The following is a 14,597-nucleotide window of genomic DNA, read 5'->3' as shown; positions in this document are numbered from 1 at the left end:
TTCTAGAAGGGCAGGTCTGCTCCGATGGCCCTCCTGTGTGAGCACAGGTAGGAGTGCGGTGGGCTGGCGTGCTCGGCAGCTTTCGATGGGACCTGTAACTCCACGTGTTCCTTTTTCTCCTGAATCTTGACCCCCAGAGTGTCTCGCTCTCCGAGGGCATGAGGACCTGGACGTGTCCGCCTCCAGCCAGCGCCACCGCCTCAGGCCCTGCCTGTCCCGTGGCTCCCGACCGGCCCGACGTGAAGGACAGCAGCGCTTCCCCCCCGGACCCCCAGGCCCCCTCCGCCAGGAGCCCAGCCGCAGAGAGGAGCCCCGGGAGCACAGCCACGGCCCCCGGAGCCGGTGGGGTGCAGCCGTGCCCAGGTGTCGGGCTCTGTCCTGTTGGGCGGGGGGGCAGAGCCTCAGACCCAGACGCAGGGGAGGGCGGGGGGGTGGGCGCCATGGCCCCGGGCCTGCCCTTCGCCCCCGGGGACGGCCGGCGCGGCCCGCGGGCCTCTCAGGGGGGGCTGGTGCTCGCAGCAACGGGCCCACTGCAGGTGTCTGAGGAGTTCATCGACGACGACCCCGCGGAGATGTCGTTTTTCGCTGGAGGCTCTGAGGCCTTCTCCTTCCCCTATGGCGCGGCCGCCCTGCAGCGCCCTCGGGCCCCTGCGCAGCCCATGGCCTCCCCCTCCCCTGGAGACCCAGGGTCCCTCCGTTCCAGTCCAGACCGGTACTCCACCGAGGCCGTGCACATGGACGCGGACGGCGACTCGGAGTTCGAGGAGGAGGACGGCCTGCGTGGCAGCGGCCCGCCGGGCGCCGCGGAGCTGCTGGGGGTGACGGCGCAGGCCGGCCTGCTGCGCAGCCTCCTGGGCCCAGCCGAGGCCCGCGCGCTGCCCCTGCACGCGCCCAGCTCGGCCGAGCAGTCCGGGGCCAGCTCCCTGGTGAACTTCCCCGCCTGCTCCGTGCACTCCGCCTCCAGCTCGGCCTTCCAGTTCTCGGACGTCGTCGACCAGCTGGAGCGGCTCAGCTACCCGCCCACGGCCACCGAGGGCTCCAGCAGCCCCGACTCGGACTCGTGGGACTCGGAGGCTGAGGGCCCGCTCGGGGGCGGCCTCTTCTTCAGCCCCTTTGCCCCGACAAGCGCAGAGAGATTCGCTTTTGATTTTCAGAATAACTTAAAGAACTTGGCTCGAGAAAAGCAGACGGATGCAAACCCGTACTGACGCCTGACCGTCCCGCACTGGCCCTGAGAGCCCCTGCTCAGGCGGTGGGGGCTCGCGGGTCTCTATTCAGGTGTAGGGAAAACTTGTGCTGGTAACTAGATCGTGTTCTCTGAATTCCCCAGTGATTCATGGTACTTTTTTGAACGTCAAAGAATTAAACTTTCCGCTTCGAGTGACGCTCGACGCTGTGCCGCGAGTTAAGGTGTCACAGGGCGTTTCAGCCTCCTGGAGGGTCGGGGAGCTGGTCTTTGTAGCTTTATTTTCTTGGCATTTTTTCGACCTGGAAGAAGTGGTGCTGCCTGTTCTGCATGTTGCGCTGACCGGGCCGGGTCGTGCTGCTCTTGGCAGGGCCCCTGGGCGTGGCTGGCCCGGCGCTTCCTGCCGGCGTCGGGCGCTGGCCTGGATCTCGGGTCCGCTCGCGGGCGAGAATCTGGGTGGAGGGCGAGGCTCCTTCACCCGGAGCGCCCCGGTTCCCGGGTGCCCAGAACCAGCGCTGCTGTTAGGAGCGGGGGTGGCAAGGGCGTTTAAGGGGCACGCTGTCACGGTGAAGAGCTGCTCAGCCTCGTTGGGGCGTGACAGGTCGACCCTCGAGGGAAAGCAGACGGCGTGATCCCACGCCGGGCGCCACGAGCCTCGGGCGGTAGAAACAAGCCCGGGCGTTCTCCCCGCGCCAGGGCTCGGCCTTTGTCTTCAGGGCGCGCTTCGTTGGGGTTAAAGAGTTGGTTCCGGTTTCCAGAAGCCACCGGAGCAGGTGCTCCACCTGGAGCCAGGGAGGGTCCCCCAGCCGCGCGGCCGCTCTCGCCGTGTCCGGTCTCCGGAAGCTCCTCGCATGAGGGTCCCTGGGCTAGAGGCCCCCTCCCCCCGGCCTTCAGGCCCTGCCTGGGCGCTTCCCACGCTCAGCATGGCTGGCCGGCCGGGGCTCCCCGTATCCTGGCCCCACCGCGGCGCTCTCCTCGTCAGTGTCAGGAACGGCGCAGGGGACGGCGCGGGAGCTGCGCGGCGCCCGGCTTGTCTGTCCTGTGGCTTCCGTTTGTGGCGCATCCTTAGACCGGCTGCCGTTCTGCCGGTCGATGGTGGTGGCTGTCCATCTGTCCCCTTACTTAGCCCCCTTCCGGAGCCCGGGTCCCTGTTGGCCCCCTCGTTGCCGGCTGGCTGAGGCTGGGGACCCGTGGCTCAGTTAGCCCCCCGCCCCGGCACTCCCCCACCCGGGCAGGTGCCTGGTGCTGTGCCTGGGAGCCCCTCCCAGGGTGGAGCCGCGGGTCTGAGCCGGGCGCGGCCTGGGGGTCAGGACTTGATGCTCCGTCGGGGGGATTCTGAGTCAAGTCCTGCCCGGGTCTGTTTTCTACCAGTCGGTCCTACAAAACCGTCGTGTTGGGGTTTTTGAAAATGAAATTATGCTTCTGGAGGTGAATGTTCAGCTTCTTCTTTAGAAAGTTTTCAGAATGTGTGAAAGTGGAAAGGGGAGCACGACCGGCCCTGCCCTCGCGGCTCAGGCCCCCTCGCCCACGCCAGGCGCCCCCCGCGGTGAGTTCAGACAGGGTTCCCGACGCACGGCTGGCCCTGCTCGGCACCTGCACGGCATCTCAGGAGCAAGGACGCTGGCGTACGTAGTTCTGGTTGCCATGATTGTCAAAATTAATAATGTCTTGGTGTCTCTAATTCCACGAGCCTGTTCAGTTTCCCAGCTGCCAACGTCTTAACGTCCGGCTGTGCAAACACGCGGTGCTCACTGCTTGCGAGCGCTCATCTCTGCAGCTCCTTCTCTCCAGGCCACCCCCATCCTGCTCGGGCTCCGCAACCCCCGTGCCCCTCAAAGCTGCGGATGCAGCCCCCGTGCCCCTCACAGCCCACCCCGCTGGGCTCACTCCCTCTGCCCGAGCTCGGGCACCACTGGGGGGCCTGCGTGACTGTGCCCGGGGGCTGGACGGCGCAGCCCTGAGTGGGCCGCGGGCAGGGGGCGTGTGGGCAGATCGTGCTGGTGGCCGCAGAAGACGTAGGCTCAGGCTTTGCTTTTTTGGCAAGATTGGGAGGAATTTTGAACAGAGGATTCATGGTATCTGTGGGGCCGAATGATGAAACGGTTGACTTGGAAATTGGTCTGCGGCGCGCTCTGCGTTGCTCACGGCTCCCCTGCTGCTGCCCGGGCCACAGGCCACCCTCTGACCCTCTGAGTTCCTTAGAAACCAGCGGGGAGGCAGCGGCTCCGTCGCCCAGGGCAGGAGCTGTCCTCGCGCTCTGGCGCAGCACCTCAGCGGTTCCCTGCAGAACGACATCTGTCCTGTAAGTGTTAAACCTCCAGAGCAGTGGCTGGACAGCTGCCGCGTGTCCCCGCCTGCCCGTCCCTGCCGCGTGCCTGGCTGTCCCCGAGGTGCTGTGTGGTGACCACAGGGGACCACAGGGGACGGGCGGCCAGAAGAGGCACTCAAGCCCCAGGACAGCACGGGCCACGGGCAGCGCCTGCCGAGCGCGGCGGGCGAGAAGTGCCTCCACAACACCAAAACCCTCTATCTCATCTCCAGACCTTTCGCTCTACGGAGCCTCGAGGGCTGCAGGTGCCAGGCCGGCCAGGTCAGCCAGAGGACACGGCCACGGCCACCCAGACTGCCCGATCACACACGCTCTGGGCTGGATATTTGTTTGTTTCCAAAGTCCAGGTTTTTTATGGAAGCCAGTAAATGGGTATTTAACAGCTAACCTCGGTACAGGGACGCGTTAGTTAAGCTGCTGCACTAGGCGCACAGGTGCCTGTTTATGTGACCAGGGAGCTTGCTAAGCGGGGTGCCGGGGCGCCCCCCTTCCCCGGGCCGCGTCTCAGGTAGCGCTGACGATCTGGGCATGGCGCGGGGGCGTCCAGGCCACCTTGGTGTGCGGTGTCGCGTGGCCTCTAGCGCAGGCCCCACGTCTCGGCCCCTCGTCCTGCCAGGTGGCCCTGGAGGGAGCACCGCCTTGCGCACAGCCTGCGTCAGGAGATGTTTCGTCGTCAGCTTTGCGGCACTTACAAAAATGGTTTCCTATTGAGATTGTGATTTGTAAGTTTGCAGATGGTACTAATTCAGAAGTTTAAAATTTGTATTCAATAAAACAAGGAAATACCGTGAACTGAAGAGTGGCCGTCTGCTTTCCCCCATCTGCCGCGCGGTTTCGATACTGCACATTAAGACCCTGCCACCTCCCCAGAGGCCGAGGCCAAGGCCAAGGCCGCCACGGGCACCACGTGTCCAGGACGCACCCGTGGGGCAGGCCGTGCCTTTCCCGCTGTCTGTGGTGAGCGTCAAGTCCTGCTCCCAGCTCTGCCCTGCCGGCCGTGGGGCCACAGGTGGACTGCGGGAGCCTGAGGTCCACCCGCCCGGCCTTGGGGTGCGGGCCTCGCTTCTGAGGGTGCCTGGCTCAGTCCTTGAGCCACCACGTCCAGAAGTGGGTCCCGGCTGGATTCTGAAAGCGAGGCAGGCCAGCCTTCCGCCCCGATCAGCTAGAGACCACCGCGACGCCCCCGGCCGCATGAGCTCCTGCGTGTCCTGCAGCGGGTCCTGGGGTCCTGAGCAGGGACGCCCCCGCCCCCGGCGGCCGGAGCCTCTGCTGCCCGCACCCCCTGGGCACCTCGGCCTCCAGGGTGCCTGCTCTGGAGCTCAGGAGCCCTGGGGAGCCCAGGGCGTGGCCAGATGGCAGGGGCACAGTGGCCCCCCACCCCATCGTCCCCGAACGCCATGGCAGCCGGTCCCTGGAGCACAGCACGTCCACTCTGCCTCGTGCACAGGACCATGGGGTGCGGTGACAGCAGCCAGGGGCTCCGGCCACGGGGCAGCCCCCCGAGGGCAGCTGGAACGGACACCCGCCGCCTAGGACCTGAGGGCCCCGAGCCGCGATACCAGCACCCAGGCGGCCTCGTGGGGTGCAGGGGTGAACAGGCCAGCCGGGGGGCACCCGGCCACCCCAAGGTGTGCAGCCAGCCGCCTCAGCGTCCACGGTGGGGCCCTGGCACGGCTTCTGTAGTATTTCAGTTCAGGCCGCATTTCCTCTCTGGTGCGCACGGGCCGACCGACGCCGTAGCCTTTCAGTAACGAGCTGTGTGGACTCCAGGCTCGGGAACACTGAAGGTTCATAATCAGACAGTGCAGCCAAAGATTAGGTGAAACGCGTCCAGTGCTACAGCCGTGCTCCAGGGCCCTGTCTGTGCAGGTGACGAGCACGCCCAGCAGGTGACCTATGGTGCACACAGGTGAGGGGCACACCTGGCAGGTGGCCTATGGCACACGATGAGGGGCACTCCCACCAGGTGACCTATGGTGCACACAGGTAAGGGGCACACCTGGCAGGTGACCTGTGGCACACAGGTGAGAGGCACACCCGGCAGGTTACCTGTGGGGCACACAGGTAAGGGGCACGCCCGGCAGGTGACTATGGTGTACACAGGTGAAGGGCACACCTGGCAGGTGACTATGGTGTACACAGGTGAGGGGCACACCTGGTAGGTGACTATGGTATACACAGGTGAGGGGCACACCTGGTAGGTGACCTGTGGCACACAGGTAAGGGGCACGCCCGGCAGGTGGACGGGTGCTGACGGGCAGCTGTGAGTAGACCTGTTTTTCTGAACAAGGAAAGGGCTTTGTTTACATAGCACAAAACGAAAGGACAGACCTGGAAATGCGCGGTGCTTACTGGGACCCTCCATGTCCAGAGCTCTCTGGACTTTATGCAAAGCTGCTGCAGCCCGACTGGCACAGCGTGTGCGGCCCTTGGCTGCGAGCCTCCCCTAAGCTGCTCAGCACCCCGGGGGAGGGTGCACTCGGGTGCGGCTTCTCCCCTGCGCAGGTGAGGGAGGGCAGGGAGGCGAGCTTCGCAGGAATGCGGATGGCGGAGCTGGTGTCTGGACCCCTCGTTCTAACCATTCTACCTCCCTCTTTTAGTTTTGAGGCAGATTTTGTATCCAAGTGACTTGGGCCATCCCAGTCCACAGCAGTGCTTCCTGCTGACCCTCCAAGTCCACGGTTAGCTGGACTGTGCGGACACGGGAGCCGTTTCCTCTCTAGTGGAGTTAACAGCCAGGTGCTGAAGCCAGGGAGGAACTCCGGAGCGCGCACCGCCTGCTCAGGCTCCACCTCAGACTCCACCTTGAGTTTTGCCAAACAGCTGCTCATCCTTCCCCAATATTAGGCAAATATGTTCAAGAATCGTTTATTATAGAGTTTAAGAAAATAATTTAAAGATACAGAATAAAAGTTAAACGTGTTGAAATGTGATACCCTTCCTGATCATTCATCGCCTGGTTAGAGAAATAAAAAGTCCCTTGAAGGAAGGAGTGGAAGGAAGCACACAGCACCCGCTCATTGGTGGGATTTTCCTGTGACACATCAAAAAATTACCAGATGAATACCAAGGAAATGGGGGAAATAGAGCATGCCCCAGAGAAAATCACCTGTCATCCCCCCGCCAGGGATGGTCGCTGCTGACAGTTTGAAATAAGTGTTTCAAATGTGTTTTTCGAAGATAATCAAGCCCTGTGGTTTCTGGTTTTGAGAGACCGTCGCTGCTGCTCTCTCAGGGCAGTGCATTCAGGGACGCCCTCCCCAGCAGAAATTCAGTGACGAGGAATATGGTTTCAAGTCATTTTATCTTAGAAATTGAACAAGTCCTCTCTACACGGAAAGAATTGGTCATTCTCAATAAAATAGTGGGATGCCTTCGTGTATGTAGGTTGTGGAGATGACCTTTGTAATGTGGACCAGGTAGCTCAGAACAGCATTTCTTCTTCCCAGCTGTCTCCTAGTGGAGGGCCTGGAGACAGGAGCTGGCTGGGAACGTGTGAGATGATTTCTCTACCTTGTCCGTTAAGCTGAGCAAGCCCGTGTCCTGAACCGTGGCTGAGACCAGCGGCTGCTCTGCGGGCTGTGAGGGCAGCGGGAGCGCAGCCTGCGCCCTGCCCCCTGCCCCCTGCCCCCCACGCCCCTCCTCTCCCACCCGGCGAGGCTGCCCCGGCGAGGCTCGCTGTGGAGCAGGCGTGTGTCTGCTACTTGAGCTGGTGGTCCTCTGGGTACCAAAACCACCACAGCCCACGTAAAAGCGGACATGAGTGGACCGGGACCTCTCTTTAGAGATGCGTTTATGTCTAAAGACACATTGCCACAGCCCTGCATTGAGGACACACACACTTAAAAATACCTCCCCCAAGATCTGCTGACTTTATGGTCTAACATCTGTGTCTGTGTCGTTTGAAGCAGGTATGATTTATAGCTTTACAGGGGACAGATTTAATGAAAAGAAGTATTTAGGGGCATTCTGTGGCACTCATTCCCTAAATTGTGCATTAAGGTTTTGTGAAGAATTTACAATGACTTTAGATGATCACTAACCTCTTCAGAACCAAGACCACCCGTTAAAGTGGGAACACCATCGCCTTGAGAGTGACCCCTGCTATTTAAAAATAAAGCTAAAAGTAGTAAAATATTTCAAATATAACAAAAAGTAAAAATAAATAAAAATAAAGCCACGTTTCGCAGCGTTTTGGTGAATCACCCACCAGTAAGCCTGACGCGGGGCCGCGCAGCCGTGAGCGGGGCTCGGTGGTACCGACGCCACGAGACGCAGCGCGAGCTTCGCGCCCACTGGTCACCACCGAGTGGGTCGGGGATCCTTTGTGTGTGTGTCTTTATTTTTTTAATATTACATTCAAAAACTATGAGGTCCCCATACACCCTGTCAGGCGTCTTGGCTCACACCTGGTTACGGAGCACGGGCGCCCGGGAGACGTGACGGCTACGGCCTGCCTCCCGTGCTCAGGCCGCGGCGCCCGGCTCACCGGCGCGGGGGCTCGTGTCCGCAGGACTGGAATCCCGAGCCGCAGTTCTCCAAGGAGCTGCTCTCGACGACTCTGTGCACTTGCGTTTGAAGTCGAGTAAACCAGGTTTCAGTTTTACCCTGGTGCCTGTGGGTACTAGCTGAAGTTTCCAGCAATGGTGAAAGAGTCTTGCCTGGAAGGCAGTCGGGGGCGAAGGCCCCAAGTGTGGCGTCTATGCAGCCTGGGTTCAAACCCACTTGCTCCTCCAGATTCTGTAAGCTGCCTGGGGAGCAAAAAGCGTCTCCATGTTAAAACCTAAGCTAATTCCAAGCTTAAGATTAAGTAGTCTTTAAATAGCTCAGTGTAATTTCCCTATAAAACTGTTTCAAAGGTGTCTTCAAAATTTGACTTCTAATAGTTGTACTGATTTCCAATAAACATTTCTAGAAATGATGTGGACTGTGGGAGAGTGTGGGCTGTGGTGTGGACCATTGACCATGAGGTGCAGCAATGCTCAGAGATGTATTCACCAAATACAATGAATGTCTCATGATGATGGAGGAGGTTGTTATGGGGGGAGGAGTGGGGTGAGGGGGGCGGGGGGCATATGGGGACCTCATTTTTTGAATATAACATTAAATAAAGACCAAAAAAAAAGTACTGCAAAAAAAAAAAAATGGGTGATGGAATAGACCTCGTTACTTTTTCCCCAAACATTGTTTTAAGAAGAGGGAAAATTATTAATTGCTTTTGTGCTTTGACTAGAAAGCAAAGTAAAATCTTCGTTGATGGAAAGCTCGAGGAGCCAGAACACGGGGCCTCCGTTCCTACGAGCGGCGGGCTGGCTCCGCGGCGCCTGCAGGAGCCTTGCCCGGCCCCTCGTACCCAGGGCCGCCCGGGGCAGGGCAGGCAGCCCCGGCCCCCTCGCCCGCCGCGCGGCCTCGTGCCCGCGTTGTGCCCGCCATGCCCGCGCTCACTGCCGCTCCGTGTCACCCGCGGCCTCCGCCCTCCGCACGGACGCGCCCCCCGAGCCCGGGCCGCGGGGACTGGAGGGTCCCTGACCGCGGACGAGCAGCCGGAGCACCAGCTGGGCACCCTGGCCGGACGCCAGAGGGGGCAAGCGGGGGTCCCCCTGAGACCCGCGCGGCCTCTGGGGCTCCTCGGGAACTTCAGGCCAAGCGGGCCCTTGGCTACTTCTGTCCCGGCCTCGGGCTGGACGCAGGGGCGCGTGCGAGCAGGGCAGGCTGCGGGGGGAGCTGGGGCCGGGGCCCTTCCCCCTCCTGCCCTCCCCCTCCCTCAAGGGCGGGGCGTCCTGGGGTCCCCAGCCGGGCTGCTGAGCTGGCAGAGGGAGGGCAGCGCAGCCCGCTGTCCGAGGGGGGCGCTGGGTCCTCGCTGGGACTCGAGTTGGCTCAGAAGGAACCTGGAGTCCGCAGAGGAGACCCACGGCAGAGGGGGCGCCCCCAGCAGCAGGGCGCGGGCCCCGCTCACGCCAGGTCACGCCGGGTTCCGTCCTCAGCGCGCCGCGATGGACAGAGCGTATTTTGTTGCAAACGAGATCCTTGCCACGGACGAACGTCCCTCAGGATCTGGAAGTCATTACCGTGGTAGGAAACCTGAGAGCGTCACACCATTGGTTTTTTTTTTAAGATTTTTAAAATTTTATTCCTCTTCCCCTCCCCCCCAGTTGTCTGCTCTCTGTGTCCATTTGCTGTGTGTTCTTCTGTCTGCTTGCATTCTCGTCAGCGGCACCCGGAATCTGTGTCTCTTTGTTGCGTCATCTTGCTGCGTCAGCTCTCCGTGTGGGCGGCGCCATTCCTGGGCAGGCTGCACTTTCTTTTGCACTGGGCAGCTCTCCTTACGGGGCGCACTCCTTGCGCGTGGGGCTCCCTACGCAGGGGACACCCCTGCCTGGCACAGCATCAGCACTGCGCAGGGGCCAGCTCCACACGGTTCAAGGAGGCCCGGGGTTTGAACCGCGGACCTCCCATGCGGTAAGCGGACACTCTATCCGTTTAGCCACATCCACTTCCCTTGGTTTTCTTAATATTTCTTCATTCTAACCCAAAAGCAGAAGCTCCTTCCTGAGAACTAGTTCCTTGGCCCACGCTCCCTTTACTGCACTTGACTGGAAACACGTTCAAGCCGGGTTAGGCCGCGACTGCCCGGTGAGGCTTGGGGCGCATCCATCCAAAGCTTTGGCCCGGGCTTGTCATTATACTGTCCAGGGTGGCAGCTGCCGCACGACGCAGCCGCGGGGGCCACGCCCGGCCCGCCTGGCGGCGCCATCCCCGCACGCTCCCCACAGCGGCTCCGCAGTGCCCGCTCGAGGGGGCACCGCGCCCGCGGCCGGCGGCGCTGCTCTTCTCCAGCTCCGACGCCCTCTACGAGGTCCACAGGCACTTCCTGCATGAGCTGCACCCGCGGCCGCGGCCCGGGCCTCACCTGAGCGCCCGCCCCACATGCCGAGCCTCCCGCGCGCAGCCCCCGCGGCCCGAGCCCCCGCGGCCCGAGCCCCCGCGGCCCGAGCCCCCGCACTGGCAGCGCCCTTGGTCCTGGTCAAGGCCGCCCTCGGCCTGTTGCTGTGTCCAGGGACGTCCCGGCTTAGGAACTCGATTCAAAAACGGGTCGGTCGTGGACGTCCCTATGAGGGCCTGAGATAAGTGACCTTCGCTCAGCCTGTCTGGAGAAGAGGACCACGGCGCAGGCTGTGGTGGCCTCCTTTTCACCCGTCACAACCGTTTCTGTCCTGTGCACTGCGCGGCGGCGTCCCGTGCCTGGGTGGCCAAAGGACGGGCCACCACGGGGCATCCACCCCCGCCCCCCCGCCCCCCGAGGCCTTGACCCTTCACTTTCTCTTCCCCGCAGGGAAGGGCCGGGCAGCCGCACCTCAGGGACGTCCTGCCCAGGAACAGGCGGCAGCTGCAGGTACCTGCGCCTGAGGAGCACCGCGCCCCGTCCGGGCCTGCAGCTGCCCAGGCTTATCGCCAGGCACCAGGGGTCCAGGAGGCGACCCCAGGAAGGTCGTGTGCGGCGCCCTGAGCCCGCGGTTGGAACTGCCAGGTGCCCCGGGGTTGGGGCAGGGGCTCGTGGGCTGGGGTCTCCCTGCCGCCGCGGGACCCCCCCCCGGCCTCACCCCCCTCCCTGGAGCTCCGGGGACTGGTGCGCCGCCTGTCCTCAGACACCCCCCCTCCACGACACCCCAGCCCCAGGGTCTCTGAGGTTTCCACCGCCGGAACCTCTGGACTCACGTAGGACAAACACGCACCATGGGTGGCCGTGCTGCTGGGCTGGCGCCCGGGGCCCCTGCAGCACCCTGAGCGTGGCCCCCAGGCCCTCGGGGCACTCGCAGCGGAGGCACTGGTGGTGGACGCCACCCACCGCTCCCAACTGGCCACTCGGGGACCCCCTGGCTGCCCAGGTCCCATCGCCTGCCCAGAGCGCCAGGTCCCGGGTGCTGGGGGGCGCCTGGGGGCTGGGGGCACCTCGGGGGTGGGAGGTGTCTGGGGGCGCCTGGGGGCTGGGGGGCATTTGGGGGCCAGGGTCACAGAGCCCCAAGAGTACCCGGGTCGCCCACCACGGCCTCACCTCCTGCACCCACAGGGCTTCACCGGCCGCATGCGCAGGCGGTACTGGCGGAGCAGGACACAGCGCCCAGGGACGCCAGGAAGCTGGGTGCACTAGGCCACCACTCGAGCACCGGGAAGCCCGCCGCCCGCCCACTGGCGCTCTCCTGCTGCAGCCCACCTGGCGCCCAGCGCGGTACCCACTGCTGCTGGCCGGCTCTGCTGGCACCGCGCCCGGGCGCCCCCACTGCCGCTGCTGCCGCGGTGAGCACAGAGCCCAGCGTCCACAAGCCCCGGCCCCTCACCAGGCCCCAGAGGCAGCTTGGGGGTCAGCCAGGGAGGGGTCAGATGGCGGGGGGGTCAGCCAGGGAGGGGTCAGAGAGCGGCAGGGTCAGCCAGCGAGGGGTCAGAGGGCTGCGGGGTCAGCCAGCGAGGGGTCAGAGGGCAGCGGGGCATAGCCAGCGAGGGGTCAGAGGGTGGGGGACAGCCAGCGAGGGGTCAGAGGGCGGGGGACAGCCAGCGAGGGGTCGCGCCCAGGCTGCTCCAGGGGCCACAGGCAGCCCGCGCACCTCATTATAAGAAAAGCAATGAAGCGCGAGTTCTTGAGGTCACAGAGTTGGCTTCTTTGATTCTATACTTGGGTCTTTTTTCTTAGCTGGAGGTTTTGGTTCTTGGTGACATTATATTTGACCCCACACACAGTTAATGTGTAATAACCACCGACTGCAGCCGAGCCCGTGGGGTGGTTTTGGCACTGGGGCCCCCTGCCCGGCTCCTACACGCACCATGATGGTTCTCTCGTGTCTGCTCGTTGTTTGCTCACCTTCTCCAGGAGGCACCGGAAACCAAACCCAGGACCTCCCACAGGGGGCGAGTGCCCTGCGGCCTGAGCCACACCCGCCCCCCCGCGCTGCGGCACCTGCTGCCCTGTGGCCTCTGCTCATTGCAGCAGGGGTGGCACCTGCTCATTTTCTTTTAGGAGGAACCAGGATTCAAACTGGGCCCTCCCGTGTGGTAGGCAGGCACCCAATTGGTTGAGCCACATCCACTTCCCTAAAGTACACTTTTAAAATCGTACTTTCATTACAGGGAAAAAAGTGGCTGAAAATATTAAATGTAGGTCACACGTAACTCTGCCCGTGGTAAGCGAGTGCTGGCCGCATTGAGCAGCGTCAGGCCCGTGCGCTCTTTCTCTCCTGGCCTGGCAGTTTGTCCTCGGTCCCTCCAGGCCCTGGCGTGACCCCACGGTCTTGTGCAGACTTGCCTCCAGGCCGCACCTGGTCTCTGGATTGAAGCGGCGCTGCCGGCTCGGCTTTCTGCGCATGCGTAGCGCGTCCTAAGGGGAATTGCAGGCGCCAACTCGTGAGCGAGGGCCTGTGGTCTGGCTGGGAGCACCGCTGCTCAGTCACCAGCTGGCGCTTGTCCTGGAACCTCCCACAACTGTGGCCCCCGAGCGCTGTGCGCTCTTAGGTCTCCCCCCAGGCGCGGCTGAGCTCCTCCCAGCAGCCTGCGCCCGCCCTCCGCGGCGCTCATGGAGAGGTCCAGGTGTTCCACCAGGAGCAGGTCCCCTGTGGCTCCTCCACGCAGCGACCGTCGTCGGCAAGCCCCGAATGCTGTGCTATCCCCGCGTTCCTGGGTAGCCTTACTCTGTCGTGGAAAGATTTCCTGCTTTGAAAGATTTCCAGGTTTGACTTGCTAAGGTTTTATATTTTAATTACTTCATCTAATCACATCTGTAAAGAGCTGTGACACAAACAATGAATTGCCCAATTCCCTTTTAACTATGAAAATGCTCGACGTTTGTTCCTGTGCTTGATTTTCAGCTAATAGTGCTGGATCCCCCGGTGAGTAGCTGGGTGCCCCTGCCCACAGCTCACCCACCTGGGGCAGCTGCCGTGCCCGGGAAGCCGCGTCGCCCGTCGTGCCCCCCGTCGTCACGTGGACGGTCCAGCGCCTGCTGCCAGTCCCTCGTGTCACGTGTGGGCTGAGCGTGCCCCTCGCTTCTCTTCCACAGGTCGAAGGAGCTGAGTGCGAGGGGTCGGCCCCGCGCTGCCTCACCACCCACTCTGCTCAGAAACACCAGAGGTGGCGGCCAGGTGGGCGGGAGCGGCCTCGCCGGGCACCTCCCTGGCGGGGTCAGCTCCGGCGCAGGGTGGCGCAGCGCTGCTCGCCACGTCTGAGCGCCCACGCGGCTTGGTGCTCGGGCTGGCGTGAACGGCGGCAGCTCCAGGCGTCCTGTGCGCCTGAGCCACGAGGAGCACGTGCGGCGTGGTGGCCGCTTGTGCCTTCTAAGGACACGTGGTGGGAGACCCCTTTTCCGGGCCATCTTCAGCGGTCAGAGGACACTTAGTTTGCCCAGGCACTAGGGACGGCAGCCAGCCCTGCCCTCACGAGGACGACGGGCCAGGCGGCACTGGGGCCTGTGGCTCCAGCGCAAGGTCCAGACAGGCTCTGGGCCCTCGGGACGTCAGGGGCCCTGGGGTAGGGGCCCCGCCCCTGAGGACCTCCCAGCCCCGCAGCCCCGCAGCCCCAGCCTCGAGATGGACAAGTGGACAGGCGACCTGCGTGCCATCGTAGCGGCCCAGGCCGGCTGCAGTCCCTGCCCCAGTCCCCGACGGCGCGGACTGCACACACGCCCCCCCATGCGTGCCCCTCCCCAGGAGCCTGTCAGGAAGTGCCCCTGCCCGGCCTGTGTGGGCGCCCACGTGCTCCCCTTTCCCAGGCACACCACCCCCCTCGGCAGGCCCCACGCTGCCCCGACCCTCCCACCCTCCCAGCCGCTGGCCCCCCGGCCCCTCGCCCCAGCCATCTGTCCACGGAGGTGCCCCCCGCCGCGTCCGCGGCCCCAGCTGTCCCCTCCGAGTGGGCCGCCCTCCCCAGGGTCTCGGGCACAGGCCCCTCTGGAGCAGGGGTCGGCAGAGGACGCCCGCGACGCCCTGGAGGGGCCGGGCTGCTGCGCGCCCCCAGCAGGCTGCACGTGCTGGCGCAGGGCCACGCATCTCTCGGGCCGACCTCCGCGCAGCCACCGAGGTACTGCCACCGGGCGCGGGG

General features: G+C 63.5%; 1 protein-coding gene across 2 annotated transcripts in view; it reads left to right on the top strand.

Annotated features, from left to right (window-relative positions):
• Positions 1 to 4,307, top strand: part of FARP2 (FERM, ARH/RhoGEF and pleckstrin domain protein 2) — a 105,641-nt gene extending 101,334 nt beyond the window's left edge. The window contains exons 13-14 of one of the 2 annotated variants that reach the window (XM_058299682.2): positions 138 to 363; positions 520 to 4,307. In XM_058299682.2, the coding sequence (XP_058155665.1) occupies positions 138 to 363; positions 520 to 1,208 (915 nt within the window). In that variant the 3' untranslated portion in view covers positions 1,209 to 4,307. Of the gene's footprint in view, positions 1 to 137 lie in introns of both variants that reach the window. The other variant, XM_004473894.3, reaches the window with a different exon arrangement.
• The last annotated feature ends 10,290 nt before the right edge of the window (positions 4,308 to 14,597 follow it).

Source organism: Dasypus novemcinctus, chromosome 7 (genome assembly GCF_030445035.2).
Source record: "Dasypus novemcinctus isolate mDasNov1 chromosome 7, mDasNov1.1.hap2, whole genome shotgun sequence".
In the NCBI taxonomy this organism is placed as follows: Eukaryota; Metazoa; Chordata; class Mammalia; order Cingulata; family Dasypodidae; genus Dasypus; species Dasypus novemcinctus.
Note: the sequence above shows the minus strand (reverse complement) of the source record. Positions and strands in the feature narration are given on the sequence as shown.